Source organism: Heterodontus francisci, chromosome 5, assembly GCF_036365525.1.
Source record: "Heterodontus francisci isolate sHetFra1 chromosome 5, sHetFra1.hap1, whole genome shotgun sequence".
In the NCBI taxonomy this organism is placed as follows: Eukaryota; Metazoa; Chordata; class Chondrichthyes; order Heterodontiformes; family Heterodontidae; genus Heterodontus; species Heterodontus francisci.
The window spans coordinates 88,727,767-88,747,337 of NC_090375.1; the positions used below are offsets into that span (position 1 = coordinate 88,727,767).

The 19,571-nt window shown below is 43.9% G+C and overlaps 1 protein-coding gene across 1 annotated transcript in view; it reads right to left on the reverse strand.

The window, feature by feature from the left end:
- Nucleotides 1-1,598: 1,598 nt before the first annotated feature.
- The window catches only part of rnf139 (ring finger protein 139), a 41,727-nt gene continuing 23,754 nt past the window's right edge, over nt 1,599-19,571 (reverse strand). The window contains exon 2 of the mRNA XM_068031743.1: nt 1,599-3,808. Within this exon, the coding sequence (XP_067887844.1) occupies nt 1,974-3,808 (1,835 nt within the window). The 3' untranslated portion in view covers nt 1,599-1,973. The remainder of the gene's footprint in view (nt 3,809-19,571) is intronic.

A 19,571-nucleotide genomic window follows, 5' to 3' on the forward strand; every position in this document is an offset into this window, starting at 1 on the left:
GAGGTGAGAGTGACTGCCCTTGACATCAAGGCAGCATTTGACTGAGTATGGCATCAAGGAGCCTTAGCAAAACTGGAGTCAATGGGTATCAGGGAAACCTCTCTGCAGGTTGGAATCAACCTCGCACAAAGGAAGATGGTTGTAGTTGTTCGAGGTCAATCATCTCAGTCCCAGGACATCACTGCAGGAGTTCGTCAGGGTAGTGTCCTTGGCCCAACCATCTTCAGTTGCTTCAACAATGACCTTCCCTCCATCATAAGGTCAGAAGTGGGGATGTTCGCTGATGATCGTACAATGTTCAGCACCACTCGCAACTCCTCAGATACCGAATCAGCCAATGCCCAGATACAGCAGGACCCAGACAACATCCAGGCTTGGGCTGAATCGTAGCAACTTACATTCATGCCACACAAATGCCAGGCAATGGCCATCTCCCCTTGCTGTCCAATGGTATTACCATCACTGAATTCCAAACTCTCAACATTTTGGGGGTTTACCATTGATCACAAACTGAACTGGACGAGCCACACAAATGCTGTGGCTACAAGAGGTCAAAGGCTGGGAATACTGCAGCAAGTAACTCACCTCTTTTCTCCCCAATGCTTGTCCACCATCTACAAGGCACAAGTCAGGAGTGTGATGGAATACTCTACTTGCCTGGATGGGTGCAGCTCCAACAACACTCGAAGCTCGACCCCATCCAGGACAAAGCAGCCCACTTGATTGGCATCCCATTCACCACCTTCAACATTCACTCCCTTCACCACTGATGCACAGTGGCAGCAGTGTGTACCATCTACAAGACGCACTGCAGCAACTCACCAAGGCTCCTTCGACAGCACCTTCCAAAACCACGACCTCTATCACCTAGAAGGACAAGGGCAGCAGATGCATGGGAACCACCACCTGCAAGTTCCCCTTCAAGCCACACACACCATGCTAACTTGGACCTATATCGCCATTCCTTCACTGTCTCCTTGACAACATGGCAGACTAATGATCATGAGCCTTTAAGGCCAAGCAACAGTTTCCACAGGAGATCCTGCTGTCATTCAGGGATATTCCTACAGTAGCTATAGGAATTTATTTTTGGCAGATCCCTTGAAATGTTGTGTACACGCAAGGGTCAATGGATAACCAGTTGAGAACACATGGCTTAGAGGACAGTACTGACCACAGGGAAAGAAAAATTGATAGAGAAACAGCATGTTAATCATTTTTTTATTTTGAAAGGGAGTACTGTCTCTTCTGCTGGTTTTATAGGCCCATGCAGATAATCTGGCATGGACTTAATGGGCCAAATGGCCTCCTTCTGTGCTGTAAGTGATTTTATAAGTGACTCTAAATGCTGCTCTGAGCATTATGTTATGCTTTTTGGCATAAGGCTTGTTGAATAGCTCACTAACACTTACCATCCAAGCCCACACAGAAAGAACCCACACAGAAAGAAGATCACCTGGATGAGGTACCTGGCAGCTTTCTGTGGAGCTGTAACTCAGACAGGGTCACTCATTTCAGAAAAGGAAGGAAAATTAAAACAAGATGCTGGTATTAATTACATCACATATAACTTAATGATGTCAAACACACCCAGCAACTTTATTAAAACAAGAATTTTATGTAAGTCAAACTTTTATTTCATGTACAGTATACACAAATTTTAGGGTTGAACAAGAGGTCAGCAATACTTAAGAGGTAAACAGTACAACAGCAGGTCATAATAAATAAGTTGGCTGAAAACCATTACTTGTCCATAACCAGTGTCTTTTCACAGCTGTTGTGCTTTGTCTATTCTGCACTTCAGTGATAAGTGGAATTTAGTTCATTTCCTAACCCCTTCTGATCACTGGTCTGACATAACTTTGAACAATCACCTAAGCAAAAGAAAAAAAAAATCACTTTCTTCCCTGATGTTTGATTGGCAGTCTTTTTTTTTTAAAGTTGCAACATATCTCTACAAACATTCATCAAGCTCACTCATCACTTGCATCTGTGTCATCATCGAGGTACTCGTCCTCCATTCCTGCATTGCCGTTTTGAGTTACCCATTCTTCTTCATCATACTCAATGCTGTCATTGTCTTCGTTGAGATCATTGTCAGCATCAACAGCAGCAGCCGCCACCACCAAGCGTTCTACCACTGGTTGGTGTTGTGGAACATTTCCATTGTTATTGACGAATACTGTGCTTTCACTCTGGTTTTCCTCAATGTACACTCCCTGATGGCACATGGGACATGTATCCTGAATGTACAACCACTTGCGCAGGCAAAGGGCATGGAAATAATGATTGCAAGGTGTGATGCGTGCTGAAGTGGTGAACTCCTGATAACAAATTGCGCACACATCACCAATATCATGCAAGCTGTTGCCTCTTACTTCTGGCAGGGAGTTAATTTTCTTAACTGCAGTCCTCCGGTTTATAAATGTTTTCCATCCATTCTTAGCTTGCAAATAAATGTTGAAGTAAGCATGTAAGCACATCATACAGGCACGAATTTTACTACCCGATTCAAACATCATTGTGTAAGCTCCATTTCCAAACATTATCACTCCAAAAATGAACTCAATAACATTGCCTGTTGAACGAACATAGTAAATGTAATCATCTAGTTTTTCCCATAACACATTGTAGTATCCATCAATTATAAACAAAGTGTACACAGTGAGGGAAACAATTACTTTTAAGCACAATTCAACACAGAATGCTGTCACAGCAAACAGCCAGGTGTTCAGTGTGTGGACCTGCCACAAGGTGCAGCTGAGTACAATTGGAAGAATGAAAAGGCTAATGGAAACCATGAGAACAGGCAAGTGTCTTCTGAAGGAGGAAACATGGGAGGCACTAAGTGACATCAGCACAGGGTCCGTCATTCCATGAATGAAATGCAGGATTGCAGTCAATAGAAGGCACATGTTGCGACTGAGGCGAACTAGTCTTTCTTCAGGCTCCAGTCCACTCAAACCTGTCTGCAGAGCCAAAATGAAAAATAAAACTGGAGCCACAAACCCCAAGCGTTTATCTTCCTCCTCTGTAGATCCAATGAAGGCTAAGATTCCAAGTCCCAAGTAGTGTGCTAATGATGAGATGACTGCACTCATGCCCAGGACAGTCAACGTTGAGTCACACCCACTTATAATGAGATTGCAGAGCACTTCCCAGCAATCACTCCAGGAAATAAAATAGCTTTTGTTCTCTGAATCATCTTGTGTTACTTTAACAACATAAACTAAAATAATGGCCTGTGCCATTAGCCGAGTCAACCAGAAAACCCTCAGTACATCAGGAAAACGAATCCTCTTCCACGTGTCCTCCACAATAACTTGTAATCCATATATACGATACATGTGCCGTACCAGCAAATAAACATATCTTATTGTATAATAAAACCATTTTAAATTCAAAGTTATATAAAATACAGTCTGTGCTGTTATATACATGCCTGAAAAGGCAACTAACAGATTCTGAATGTCTTCTGGTAACTCCAAGGCCAGGCCTAGTATCGGCAGTAAGAAGTTTACCATGGTCAATGCAGAAAACACTGATGGAATGCTCAGTAATGTTGCATACCCAATGCCAATTGTAAGCTGAACTGCAATAAGGGCCAACCACAATGTTGGGCCGTTGCGTGGTAACAGTTGCATCCCAAACACTGCTGAGTAGTACGCATTGTAGAAATCTATGTGGAGCGTGGTGTAGTAGTTCACGAGTACAGAAGTTGCAGCAAGTAGAACAACGCAGCCAAACACATACAGTCTGAAGAGTGCTCTTTGGGATAATACAAGCACAACACATGACAGTAATAGACCTGAAAAAAGATTGGGAAAAACATTAATTGACTTTCAGAATATTATGTACAATTCTACAAACCTTTACACTTGATATCAGTCTTACAAGATGTATACAAAGAATTAACAGCACTGAATGGCCATTCAGCCCAACAGGTCTTTCTTTTTTTTTTCTTTTGGGCCTCCTTATCTCGAGACAATGGATACGCGCCTGGAGGTGGTCAGTGGTTTGTGAAGCAGCGCCTGGAGTGGCTATAAAGGCCAATTCTAGAGTGACAGGCTCTTCCACAGGTGCTGCAGAGAAATTTGTTTGTCGAGATTGGCCATTCAGCCCAACAGGTCTATGCATCAAACATTCTCCCACAACTCATCTAACCCCAATGGTTTTTTCTATTCCCTACTCCCTCATATGCTTACTTAGCTTTCCTTTAATGCATCTATACTATTTGCTTAACTACTCCTTGGGGTAGTGAGTTCCACATTCTAATCACTCTCTGAGTAAAGAAGTTTCTCCTGAATTCCCAATTGGATTTATAAGTGATTATCCTATATTTATGGTCCCTAGTTCTGGTCTTGCCTGCAAGTGGAAACATCTCTAAATTATGAAAGAGTTTGATAGAGTAGACATATAGACAAAGACTTTATCAAGTCACCACCGTCTTTCTTTCTTTAGAAAAAAGTTCCAGCCTTTTCTGAATGGTATGAGTGCTCAGTTCTGGCATCATTCTAATAAAATCATCTTTTGTACCTTCTCCAGTGCATCTATGTCCTTTTTACAATATGGAGACCAGAACTGTTCACACTACTTTAAGTGATTTAAAGTGATTTAACATAACTTCTCAGCTTTTCAATTCTATTCTTCTAGAAATAAACCATAGTGCTTGGTTTGCTTTTTAATAGAATGGTTACAGCACAGAAGGAGGCCATTTGACACTTCGTGTCCATGCTGTCTCTCTGCAAGGGCAACTCACTAGTCCCACTCCCCCACTGTTTCCCTGGAGCCCTACAAATTTCTTCTCTTTAGATAATTATTAAATTCCCTTTGAAAGCCACATCTGAAGAGGAAAAAGGAAGCATACATAAGGTGTAGGCGGCTGATGAAAGACGAAGCTTTGAAAGAATATCGGGAATGTAGGACCAATCTGAAACGAGGAATTAAGAGGGCTAAAAGGGGTCATGAAATATCTTTAGCAAACAGGGTTAAAGGAAAATCCCAAAGCTTTTTATTCATATATAAGGAGAAAGAGGGTAACTAGAGAAAGGATTGGCCCACTAAAGGACAAAGGAGGAATGTTATGCTTGGACTCAGAGAAAATGGGTGAGATTCTAAACGAGTACTTTGCATCGGTATTCACCGAGGAGAGGGACATGACGGATGTTGAGGTTAGGAACAGATGTTTGATTACTCTAGGTCAAGTCGGCATAAGGAGGGAGGAAGTGTTGGGTATTCTAAAGGGCATTAAGGTGGACAAGTCCCCAGGTCCGGATGGGATCTATCCCAGGTTACTGAGGGAAGCGAGAGAGGAAATAGCTGGGGCCTTAACAGATATCTTTGCAGCATCCTTAAACACGGGTGAGGTCCCGGAGGACTGGAGAATTGCTAATGTTGTCCCCTTGTTTAAGAAGGGTAGCAGGGATAATCCAGGTAATTATAGACCGGTGAGCCTGACGTCAGTGGTAGGGAAGCTGCTGGAGAAGATACTGAGGGATAGGATCTATTCCCATTTGGAAGAAAATGGGCTCATCAGTGATAGGCAACATGGTTTTGTGCAGGGAAGGTCATGTCTTACCAACTTAATAGAATTCTTTGAGGAAGTGACAAAGTTGATTGATGAGGGAAGGGCTGTCGATGTCATATACATGGACTTCAGTAAGGCGTTTGATAAGGTTCCCCATGGCAGGCTGATGGAGAAAGTGAAGGCGCTTGGGGTCCAAGGTGTACTAGCTAGATGGATAAAGAACTGGCTGGGCAACAGGAGACAGAGAGTAGCAGTAGAGGGGAGTTTCTCAAAATGGAGACGTGTGACCAGTGGTGTTCCACAGGGATCCGTGCTGGGACCACTGTTGTTTGTGATATACATTAATGATTTGGAGGAAAGTATAGGTGGACTGATTAGCAAGTTTGCAGACGACACGAAGATTGGTGGAGTAGCAGATAGTGAAGGGGACTGTCAGAGAATACAGCAGAATATAGATAGATTGGAGAGTTGGGCAGAGAAATGGCAGATGGAGTTCAATCAGGGCAAATGCGAGGTGATGCATTTTGGAAGATCCAATTCAAGAGTGAACTATACAGTAAATGGAAAAGTCCTGGGGAAAATTGATGTCCAGAGAGATTTGGGTGTTCAGGTCCACTGTTCCCTGAAGGTGGCAACGCAGGTAAATAGAGTGGTCAAGAAGGCATACGGCATGCTTTCCTTCATCGGACGGGGCATTGAGTACAAGAGTTGGCAGGTCATGTTACAGTTGTATAGGACTTTGGTTCGGCCACATTTGGAATACTGCGTACAGTTCTGGTCGCCACATTATCAAAAGGTTGTGGATGCTTTGGAGAGGGTGCAGAGGAGGTTCACCAGGATGTTGCCTGGTATGGAGGGCGCTAGCTATGAAGAGAGGTTGAGTAGATTAGGATTATTTTCATTAGAAAGACGGAGGTTGAGGGGGGACCTGATTGAGGTGTACAAAATCATGAGAGGTATAGACAGGGTGGATAGCAAGAGGCTTTTTCCCCCAGAGTGGGGGTTTCAATTACTAGAGGACACGAGTTCAAAGTGAAAGGGGAAATGTTTACGGGGGATATGCGTGGAAAGTTCTTTACGCAGAGGGTGGTGGGCACCTGGAACGCGTTGCCAGCGGAGGTGGTAGACGCGGGCACGATGGAGTCTTTTAAGATGTATCTAGACAGATACATGAATGGGCAGGAAGAAAAGAGATACAGAACCTTAGAAAATAGGCGACATGTTTAGATAGAGGATCTGGATCGGCGCAGGCTTGGAGGGCCGAAGGGCCTGTTCCTGTGCTGTAATTATCTTTGTTCTTTGTTCTTTGAATCTGCCTCCATCACCCCCTCAGGAAGTGCATTCCAGATCCTAACCACTTGCTGCGTATAAACGTTTTTCCTTCTGTCGCCTTTTTGCCAGAGTCAGTTATTTAGCACAGAAATAGGCCCTTCGGCCCATCGTGTCCGTGCTGGCCATCTATTCTAATCCCATTTTCCAGCACTTGGCCCGTAGCATTGTATACTATGGCATTTCAAGTGCTCATCTAAATACTTAAATGTTTGAGGGTTCCTGCCGCTACCACCTCTTCAGGCACTGTGTTCTAGATTCCAACCACCCTCTGGGTGAAAAAAACGTTTTCCTCAAATCCCCTCTAAACCTCCCGCCCCTTACCTTAAATCTATGCCCCCTGGTTATTGATCCCTCTGCTTAGGGAAAAGGTTTCTTCCTATCTATTCTATCAATGCCCCTCAATTTTGTATACCTCAATCAGGTCCGCACACCCCCCCACCGCCCCCCCACCCCCTCAGCCTTCTCTGCTCTAAGGAAAACAACCTAGCCTATCCAGTCGCTCTTCATAGCTGAAATGCTCCAGCCCAGGCAACATCCTGGCAAATCTCCTCTGCACCCTCTCCAGTACAATCACATCCTTCCTATAGTATGGTAACCAGAATTGTACACAGTACTCCAGCGGTGGTCTAACTAGCATTTTATACAGCCAATCACTTTAAATCAGTGTCCTCTGATTCTCAATCCTTCTGCCAATGGGAATAGTTTCTCCCCATCTACTCTGTCCAGACCACTCATCATTTTGAACACCTCAGTCAAATCTACTCTCAGCCTTCTCCAAGGAGAACAGACTCAGCTTCTCAAATTTATCCACATAACTGAACAAAGAACAAAGAACAGGCCATTCGGCCCTCCAAGCCTGCGCCAATCTTGATGCCTGCCTAAACTAAAATCTTCTGCACTTCCGGGGACCGTATCACTATTCCCATCCTATTCATATATTTGTCAAGATGCCTCTTAAATGTCGCTATCGTACCTGCTTCCACCACCTCCCCCGGCAGCAAGTTCCAGGCACTCACCACCCTCTGTGTAAAGAACTTGCCTCGCTCATCCCCCCTAAACTTTACCCCCCGCACCTTAAACCTATGCCCCCTAGTAACTGACTCTTCCACCCTGGTAAAAAGCTTCTGACTATCCACTCTGTCCATGCCGCTCATAACTTTGTAAACCTCTATCATGTCACCCCTCCACCTCCGTCGTTCCAGTGAAAACAATCAGAGTTTATCCAAACCAGGCAACATCCTGGTAAACCTCTTCTGTACCCTCTCCAAAGCCTCCACGTCCTTCTGGTAGTGTGGCGACCAGAATTGCACGCAATATTCTAAGTGTGGCCTAACTAAAGTTCTGTACAGCTGTAGCATGACTTGCCAATTTTTATACTCTATGCCCCAACCGATGAAGGCAAGCATGCCGTATGCCTTCTTGACTACCTTATCCACCTGCGTTGCCACTTTCAGTGACCTGTGGACCTGTACGCCCAGATCTCTCTGCCTGTCAATACTCCTAAGGGTTCTGCCATCTACTGTATACTTCCCACCTGCATTAGACCTTCCAAAATGCATTACCTCACATTTGTCTGGATTAAACTCCATCTGCCACTTCTCCGCCCAAGTTTCCAACCGATCTATATCCTGCTGTATCCTGACAATCCTCATCACTAACCGCAACTCCACCAACCTTTGTGTCGTCCGCAAACTTCCTAATCAGACCAGCTACATTTTCCTCCAAATCATTTATATATACTACGAACAGCAAAGGTCCCGCAGGGATCCCTGCGGAACACCACTAGTCACATCCCTCCATTCAGAAAAGCACCCTTCCACTCCTACCCTCTGTCTATGACAGAGCCAGCTCTGTATCCACCTTGCCAGCTCACCTCTGATCCCGTGTGACTTCACCTTTTGTACCAGTCTGCCATGAGGGACCTTGTCAAAGGCTTTACTGAAGTCCATATAGATAACATCCACTGCCCTTCCTTCATCAATCATCTTTGTCACTTCCTCAAAAAACTCAATCAAATTAGTGAGACACGACCTCCCCTTCACAAAACCATGCTGCCTCTCGCCAATAAGTTCGTTTGTTTCCAAATGGGAGTAAATCCTGTCCCAAAGAATCCTCTCTAATAATTTCCCTCCCACTGACGCAAGGCTCACCGGCCTATAATTTCCTGGATTATCCTTGCTACCCTTCTTAAACAAAAGGAACAACATTGGCTATTCTCCAATCCTCTGGGACCTCACCTGTAGCCAATGAGGATGCAAAGATTTCTGTCAAGGCCCCAGCAATTTCTTCCCTTGCCTCCCTCAGTATTCTGGGGTAGATCCCATCAGGCCCTGGGGACCTATCTACTTTAATGCTTTGCAAGACACCCAACACCTCGCCCATTTCCTCTGGCTCCACACAGATTCCCTTCTCTGTCCTTGAGTGGGCCAACCCTTTCCCTAGTTACCCTCTTGCTCTTTATATACGTATAAAAAGCCTTGGGATTTTCCTTAATCCTGTTTGCCAATGACTTCTCATAATCCCTTTTAGCCCTCCTGACTCCTTGCTTAAGTTCCTTCCTACAGTCTTTATATTCCTCAAGGGATTGGTCTGTTCCTAGCCTTTCAGCCCTTACAAATGCTTCCTTTTTTTTTGACGAGGCTCACAATATCCCACGTTATCCAAGGTTCCCAAAACTTGCCAAACTTATCCTTCTTCCTCACAGGAACGTGGTGGTCCTGGATTCTAATCAACTGACGTTTGAAAGACTCCCACATGTCAGATGTTGATTTACCCTCAAACAGCTGCCCCCAATCTAAATTCTTCAGTTCCTAATATTATAATTAGCCTTCCCCCAATTTAGCACCTTCACCCGAGGACTACTCTTATCCTTATCCACAAGTACCTTAAAACTTATGGAATTATGGTCACTGTTCCCGAAATGCTCCCTTACTGAAACTTCGACCACCTGGCCGGGCTCATTCCCCAATACCAGGTCCAGTACAGCCCCATCCCTAGTTGGACTCTCGACATATTGTTTCAAGAAGCCCTCCTGGATGCTCCTTACAAATTCTGCCCCATCCAAGCCCCTAGCACTAAGTGAGTCCCAGTCAATATAGGGGAAGTTAAAATCACCCACCACTACAACCCCGTTACCTTTACATCTTTCCAAAATCTGTCTACATATCTGGTTCTCTACCTCCCGCTGACTGTTGGGAGGCCTGTAGAAAACCCCCAACATAGTGACTGCACCCTTCCTATTCCTGAGCTCCACCCATATTGCCTCGCTGCACAACCCCTCCGAGGTGTCCTCCCGCAGTACAGCTGTGATATTCTCCTTAACAAGTAATGCAACTCCCCCACCCCTTTTACATCCCCCTCTATCCCGCCTGAAGCTTCTAAATCCTGGAACATTTAGCTGCCAATCCTGTCCTTCCCTCAACCAAGTCTCTGCAATAGCAACAACATCATAGCTCCAAGTACTAATCCAAGCTCTAAGTTCATCTGCCTTACCGGTTATACTTCTCGCATTGAAACAAATGCACTTCAGACCACTAGTCCCGCTGTGCCCCGCAACATCTCCCTGCCTGCGCTTCCTCTTAGTCTTTCTGGCCTTATTTACTAGTTCCCCCTCATTTATTTCACTTGCTGTCCTACTGCTCTGGTTCCCACCCCACTGCCACACTAGTTTAAACCCTCCCGAGTGACACTAGCAAACCTCACAGCCAGGATATTTGTGCCCCTCCAGTTTAGATGCAACCCGTCCTTCTTGTACAGGTCCCATCTGTCCCTGAAGAGATCCTAATGGTCCAGATATCTGAAACCCTCCCTTCTACACCAGCTGTTCAGCCACGTGTTGAGCTGCACTATCTTCCTATTTCTAGCCTCACTGGCACGTGGCACAGGGAGTAATCCCGAGATTACAACCCTAGAGTTCCTGTCTTTTAACTTTCTACCTCGCTCCCTAAACTCCCCCTGCAGGACGTTCCTCATCCCGTAACCATTCTCGTGAATTTTCTTCTGCACCCTCTCTAATGCCTTCACATCCTTCCTAAAATGTGGTGCCCAGAACTGGACACAATACTCTAGTTGAGGCTCAACCTGTGTTCTATACAGGTTTATCGTAACTTCCTTGTTCTTCTACTCTGTGCCCCTATTTATAAAGCTGAGGATCCTGTATGCCTTATTAACCATTTTCTCAACTTGCCCTGCCACAAAGATTTGAGCACATATACCCCCATGTTCCTCTGGCTCCTGCAATCCCTTTAGAATTATACCCTTTATTTTGTATTGCCTTTCCCAGTTCTTCCAACCAAAATGAATCACTTCACACTTTTCTGCATTAAATTTCACCTGTCACTTGTCCACCCATTCCATCAGCGTGTTTATGTCCTCTTGAAGTTTATCACTATCCTCCTCACAGTTCACAATACTTCCAAGTTTTGGGTCGCCTGCACATTTTGAAATGGTGCCCTGTAAACCTAAGTTTAGCTCATTAATATATATCAAGAAGAGCAGAGGGCCTAACACCGACGTCTGGGAACCCCATTATGTACCTTCCTCCAGTATGAAAACAACCATTCACAACTGGTCTCAGTTTCCTGTCACTCAACCAATTTCATATCCAATCTGCTACTGTCCCTTTTATTCCATGGGCTCTAATTGTGCTGACAAGCCTGTTATGTGGCACTTTATCAAATGCTTTTTGGAAGTCCATGTATACCATATCAACCACATTACCCTCATCAACCCTCTCTATTAACTCAAAAAATTCAAGCAAGTTAGTTAAACACGATTTACCTTTAACAATCCTGTGCTGGCTTTCCTCATTTAATCCACATTTGTTCAAGTGAATGTTAATTTTGTCCTGAATTATCATTTCTAAAAGCTTTCCCACCACTGAGGTTAAGCTGACTGGCATGTAGTTGCTGGGCTTGTCCTTACACCCATTCTTGAACAAGGGTGTAATGTTTGCAATTCTCCCTTGATTCTATTCCCTATGGCAAGTAGTCAATAGCCAAAGGTCAGAGATTTAAAATTATTGGCAAAACATCGAGGAGAGACGAGAATTTACTTGACTCAGTTGCCAGGATCTGAAACACTACCTAAACAAAGTGGTGAAAGTTGATTCCATAAATAATTTTAAAAGGGAGTTGGACAGGTGCTTGGGGATTAGGAACTTAACGAACAAAAAGTGGAGGTATGGGATGCAGCATGACTGCTCTTTCAAAGAGCCAGCACAGGCACAACAGCTACATTACCTCCTTCTGTTCTGTAAGTTTCTATGATTGTAAGTCCTCTTTCCAAATGAGGAATCCAATAGACATACTGTTTCCTACAAAAATGGTGGTAAATAGTCCTGGAGAAATATATCTGACTAGAAAGCAAGAACAAATTAGCCAGTAATGACACAGCATGGAAAAAAAAGCAAAATTAAAACTAAAGAAAAAGACATACACTTACTACATTGACAACAAAGGAGAGGATGGCAAAAGGGTATGCTAAAAGGTTAGAAAATAAGTCAAAAACAATTAGCAAGACAAAGAGAAACTACAAAATTAATTTATCAAGGAATATAAATAGAAATAGAGTATTCTACAGACACAAAAGATAAAAATCAGGACAGGGAAATGGCTATGGTATGTGCATGGTAAACTCAAAGTTTGCCTCGGTATTTATCAGGGAGACGAACATGGTGGACTTGACATTTATGAAGAGATCAATAAAGGGAAACATATACAAGATAAAAAAAAAGAGAAACTGGAACTAAATCAAACAGATGATTTGGTCTGGATGGATTACATCCGTACATATTAAAAAGTTAGGGAAGAGATAGCAGAGGCATTATTACATCTACATAAAATTCCTTAGAAAAGGGAACAGTGCCAGACAGGGGACAGCTAATGTGATTCCTATATAAAAAAGGGAGATGGAAGAAGTTCAGGAACCACTGCTTAACGTTAGTGGTAGGAAAGATAATGGAATTCTCAAAGATGTATTAGAAAATCATCTAGAAATTTAAAATATAAAAAAAAGAGTAGTTACCACAGATTCCAAAAACGAAGGTCATGCTTGACCAACCTGATTTACTTTTTCAAACAATTCACAGAAAGGGTACATTAGGGTAATGTGGTAGATGTAGTATATTTGAATTTCCAAAAGCCTTTAATAAAGTACCACATAGTAAGTAGACTCATGACTAAGGTCAGAACATGTGGAGTAGGGAGACATAATGGACAGCAGAGCTGGCTACAAAACAGAAAGCAGAGCAGCGTTTAAACTCCCATGAATCAGTGTATCAAGCAACATAAATCAATTTGTGACTAGAATTGTGCATTCTCCAGCAACAAGCAGTGGGATTGCCAGGAAATTAGCAATTCAACTTTTTAAAGTAATTAATTCACAGCAGTGCAGAGCAGATCAATTAAGTGATTTAATGGGCTTGCTTTTAAATTGGCTTCAATTGACTGGGTGGTCAGATAATTAACACTGGATTTATGACAACACTGGTGGCTGCGCAATCCAAGATGCCTGTGCACAATTTGATAACCCAACACCCCCATCCAACAGGCACCATCGGCAGAAACTTGCCATTCCAGCCTCGGGGCACAGCCAATTTTGAAGGTGAAAACTGCTTTTGACAAAAGGACTTTTGAACCAGCATAAAAGTTCAGATACTCCATTGTGAAGTGGTTATGAGCACAACTCAATTGCATATAAAATTATGCAATCTTTTGCATTATTTCATTTAATTCCACTCAGATTAAGCTGAAATCATGAGGCAACTCCAAGCTTTTTGTTTCATTCAATTACTGGATAATTTGAATTCTCAACCAAAATTGGCCCTGACCAAGAAAATCTGATGCTTAATTTGTATTTAAATAGGTCAGACAGCTAACCTTCCTGGGTCACATTACCATGTCTTTCTGGAAAAAAATGAAATCGCCAAAGAATTTGTCGTCAGCTATGTTTCTAGATCACGGATCAGTGGCTTTAAAAACTGCTTCGCAATCAAGCCCAGGTCCATGCAAGCAATATTTCCATGAACATGGACAACTGAAATTTTATTTCATTGTGAGCTTAATGCCATTTTTAATACAGATGAAACTAGCTTTTTCAAAAAAAAAGCAGCAAAGTAGGATGTTGGCTTTCATCAATGAAAAATGCTCAGGTGCAAAATAGGCCAAGCAGCCTATTACCAACATGGGCTGCACCAGTACAACTGGGGAAGAAACATTTGCCAAATGCAAAAACCCTGATGTTTTTAGATTAGATTAGATTAGATTAGAGATACAGCACTGAAACAGGCCCTTCGGCCCACCGAGTCTATGCCGAACATCAACCACCCATTTATACTAATCCTGCACTAATCCCATATTCCTACCAAACATCCCCACCTGTCCCTACATTCCCTACCACCTACCTATACTAGTGACAATTTCTTTTGGGCCTCCTTATCTCGAGAGAGAATGGATACGCGCCTGGAGGTGGTCAGTGGTTTGTGAAGCAGCGCCTGGAGTGGCTATAAAGGCCAATTCTGGAGTGACAGGCTCTTCCACAGGTGCTGCAGAGAAATTTGTTTGTTGGGGCTGTTGCACAGTTGGCTCTCCCCTTGCGCCTCTGTCTTTTTTCCTGCCAACTACTAAGTCTCTTCGACTTAGTGACAATTTATAATGGTCAATTTACCTATCAACCTGCAAGTCTTTTGGCTTGTGGGAGGAAACCGGAGCACCCGGAGAAAACCCACGCAGACACGGAGAACTTGCAAACTCCACACAGGCAGTACCCGGAATCGAACCCGGGTCCCTGGAGCTGTGAGGCTGCGGTGCTAACCACTGCGCCACTGCGCCACTAGAACCTAGAACCTACAGAAATAGGAAATGTATGGATGACTGGTGCTTTTTTTGAGGAGTAGCTGCACTTGGCTAAGGGTGGAAATTACACAGGCTCTGGCCATAATCTTCCAAGCATATTGAGTCAGAGTCATAATGGCTCAGGACTCAGCCCATTTGGCCCATCAAGTCCATGCCAGCTCTCTGAAGCAATCCAGTTAGGCCCATTCCTTTGCTCTATCCCCATACCCTGCAAGTTTTTTTCTCTAAAGCGCCCATCCAATTTCCTTTTAAGATCATTCATCGTCTCAGCTTCCACCACCCTCATAGGCAGCGAGCTCCAGGGCATTACCACTTGCTGTGTAAAAAAAAAAAAGTTCTTCCCCTCACCCCCCTGCATCTCTTGCCCAAAACCTTAAATCTGCATGCCTTAGTCACACCATCAGCTAATGGGAACAGCTTTTCTTTGCCTACCTTAATCTCCTTTGTTCCAAGGAGAACCACCCCAGCTCCTCCAAGCTAACCTTGTAGCCAAATTCCCTCATCACTAGAACCATTCTAACCCCAACCATCCTCCAGTCTGAAAAGCAACCATTTACAATCTTTTGTCCTCAAGTCAATTTCTTTTTTTTAAAATCCAAACTGACTGACCCTATTCAATTTTGGTAACCAGCCTTTTGTGGTACTTTGCCAAATGCTCTCTTAAAATCCATATTGACAACATCCACTGCATTCCTTTCATCAATCTTCTGTTACTTCATCAAAAAATTTAATTAGATTAATCAAATGTGATCTGCTTTTTACAAACCCGTGCTAGCTTTCTTTAACACAAACCTCGCCAAGTGCCTGCTGACTTTTATACCTAAAAACTTACCCATCACTGATGTTAAACTGACCAGCCTGTAGTTACTGGGAATGTTCTTACATCCCTTCTTAAACAAGGGTGTCACATTTGCTACTTTTCAATCTTCTGGCACCTTCCCTTTATCTCAGCAAGATTGGAAGAACTGGCAAGCCCTTCCAGTATCTCCACCATCACCTCCCGCAGCAACCTGCGATGCAAGCCATCCAGATCAGGCAACTTATCCACTCGAAGCATAGCCAACCTTTCCAGTACATCCTGCCTACAAATTTTCACCCCATCCATTACTTCTACCATCGCTGCTTCTACAGGTATTTTGTCAGCATCTTCTTTCTCAGTAAACACCGATACAAAGTACTCTACTCCTCTTCACTCCCCTCTCAATTTATAGCATTTGATCTGGTTCTCACTTGAAAAATTCACCCTGACATGCATCACGCATCCTCTTTTGTTTCATCATATTCTCTTTCTCCCTCGTCATCCAAGGAGCCCTGGCTTTAGTTCCCCTACCTTTCCTTCTTGTTTGAATTGATATAGTCAGTACGTGAATCACCTCCTTAAAGATCACCCATTGATCCATTACAGATTTTCTTGCCAAACTATGTACCTGGCTAGAAGATCCCTCTCAACCCACTGAAGTTGGCCCTCTTCCAATTTAAATTGTTCCTTGCTCTTCATTATTAATCTAAACCTTATGACAGGATGATCACTTTAGATTAGATTAGATTAGAGATACAGCACTGAAACAGGCCCTTCGGCCCACCGAGTCTGTGCCGAACATCAACCACCCATTTATCCTAATCCTACACTAATCCCATATTCCTACCATATCCCCACCTGTCCCTGTATTTCCCTACCACCTACCTATACTAGTGACAATTTATAATGGCCAATTTACCTATCAACCTGCAAGTCTTTTGGCTTGTGGGAGGAAACCGGAGCACCCGGAGAAAACCCACGCAGACACAGGGAGAACTTGCAAACTCCACACAGGCAGTACCCGGAATCGAACCCGGGTCCCTGGAGCTGTGAGGCTGCGGTGCTAACCACTGCACCACTGTGCCGCCCCTACTTTGACCCAAGTGTTCCCCCAGACACTTGGTCCATTTGACCTCATTCCCCAGCACTAGATCCAACAATGCCTCCTTCCAAGTTGGGACTGAAAACATAGTGGTCAAGCAAGTTCTCCTAAACACATTCCAAAAATTCCTCCCCCTCCTTTCTCTTTACTCTAACATTATCCCAATCGATATTTGGGAAAAGCCCCCTCAATATAACTGCTCTATAGCTCTTGCACATTTGATTTTCCTGCAGATTTGCTTCTCTATCTCTCTCGCAATTTGAAGGCCTATAAAATACCCACCTTGGCATAAGCATATCGTTTTTGCTTCTTTGCCTCAAGGACATCCTCACTATCCAACATTACAACGTCTTCCCTAATCATACAGCTATCCAACCTTCTTTATCCTTCCCTATATTTTCTGAACACTTTGTATATTAAGCGCCCAGTCCTCATCATTAAGCCACGTTTCCATTATTGCCATTATGTCATATTCCCACATGACTATTTGTGCTTGTAGCTCACCAACTTTATTCACCATACTTCGTGCATTTACATACATGCATTGTAAACCTGAATTTGTATTCCTCGTAGTCCTTATTCTGCTCCTAAATATGGTACTTTTTCCTTCTCTAATATGGTCCAACACACTCACTTTTATGCACCTTATTCTTCCTTTCTACTTCTATATACTGATTCCCATCCCCACAAATTTAGTTTAAACCCTCCATAACCACGCTAGGTGAACCTCCCTGTGGAGGACATTGGTCCCAGTCCTGTTAAAGTGCAACCTGTCTGTTTTGAATAGGTGTCTCCTGCCCCAGAACTGGTTTCAATACCCCAGGAATCTGAAGCCCTTCCTCCTGCATCATGCCTCAAGCCATGCATTGATCCTCCCTTTCTTCCTATTTTTACTCATGCTAGCATGTGGCCCGAGGAATAATCCAAACCACTAAACTGTAGAATCCTCAGACATGCAGAGGCTAAATCACGAATTATAAAACAGGAAGTATAAATGAGATTTATGTCATGCTCAGAGAGCGGAATAAAGATTGGGAAAGAAGAAGAGATTAAGTAATCCAGAGGCCTGGACCAATACTTGAGACAAGCTCAAATCCCACCATGGCAGGAGGGCAAGGGAATTTAAATTCAGTTAATTAAATAAATCTGGAATTAAAAACTATCAGTAAGAGTGTTCTGGAAACTACTGAATTGTTGTAAAAACCATCTGGTTCACTAATCTCTTTCAGGGAAGAAAACCTGCCATCTTCACCCAGTTTGGCCTGTGACTCCAGACCCACAGCAACATGGTTCACTTGTAACTGCACTCTGAAATGGCCTAGCAAGCCATTCAGTTGCATCAAACAATGACACAAAACAACCAAACAGACCACCCAGCACCAACCTAAGTACTGGATTCAGACACGACAAAGCTAGACCCAGCCCAGTTGACTCTGCAAAGTCCATCTCACTAATATATGGAGGCTTGTGCTAAAATTGGGACAAATGCCCCACAGATTAGTCAAGCAACAGCCTAGCACAGTCTTACTCACAGAATCATAGCTTTTAATCAAAGTCTCAGACTCCATCACCATCTTTGATATGTCCTCTCCCACCAGCAGGACAGACCCACCAGAGGTGGCAACACAGTGGTATGGAGTCTGAAGGAAGTGGCCCTGGGAGTCCTCAACATCGACTCTGGACCCGATGATGTCTCATGGCATCAGGTCAAACATGGCCAAGGAAATCTCTTGCTCATTACCACCTACCACACTCCCTCAGCTGATGAGTTGGTACTCCTCCATGCTGATCACGTCTTGAAAGATGCACCATTAGCAAGGGCACACATAGAATGTACTTTGGTTGGGGGACTCTGTCCATCACCAAAAGTGGCTTGGGAGCACCACTGCTGACCAGCTGGCAAAGTCCTGAAGGACACAGCTGTCAGAGAACCAACACAAGGGAAAAATCTACTTGAGCTCATCTTCACCAATCTACCTGTTGCAGATGCACCTGTCCAGGAAAGTATTATAGGGTGACCACATCACAGCTCTTGGAGACGAAGGCTCATCTACACACAGGACTCCCGCTATTGCGTTGTTTGGTACTACCACTGTACTAAATGGGATAGATTCAGAGCAGATCGCGCAGCTCAAAACTGGGGTGTCCATGACGTGGTGTAGGCCATCAACAGTGGCAGAATTGTATTCCACCACAAACTGTAACCTTACAGCCTGGCATGTCCCTCACTCTACCATTACCATCAAGCCAGGGAATCAACCCTGGTCTAATGAGGAGTGTAGAAGAGAATGTCACGAGCAGCACCAGGTAAACCTGAAAATGAGGCGCCAATCTGATGAAGCTACAGAAAAATACATGCATGCTAACAGTGTAAGCAGCATGCTATAGACAGAAAAGCAATCTCTCAGCCAATGGATCAGATCAAAACTCTACAGTCCTGCCACATCCAGTCATGAATGGCAGTGGAAAATTAGACGAATACAAACATCCCCATCTTCATTGACTTCAGAGCCTAGCACATCAGTGCGAAGGACAAGGCTGAAGCATTTGCAACCCCTTCACCCAGAAGTGCTGAGCGGCTGATGCATCGCTGCCTCCTCCAGAGGTGCTCACCATCACAGAAGCCAGTCTTAAACCAATTCGATTTACTCCACATATCAAGAAAAGGCTGAGTACGCTGGATACAGCAAAGGCTGTGGGCCACAACAATAACCCAGCTATAGCGCGAAAGACCTGTCCTCCAGAATTAGCCAAGCCTCTATTCAAGCCTTTCCAGTATAGCTACAACACTGACACCTATCTGACAAAGTGGAAGACTGTCCAGGTATACCCTTTCTGCAAAGAAGTTAAATACAATTCAGCATAGTGCAATGGTAGGCAAGATGCATCAGGTAGTACATTGCAGCATTACAGAAGGCTCTCAGGATTTGGGATCCCTGGAGAAGAGGGTCCTCTACA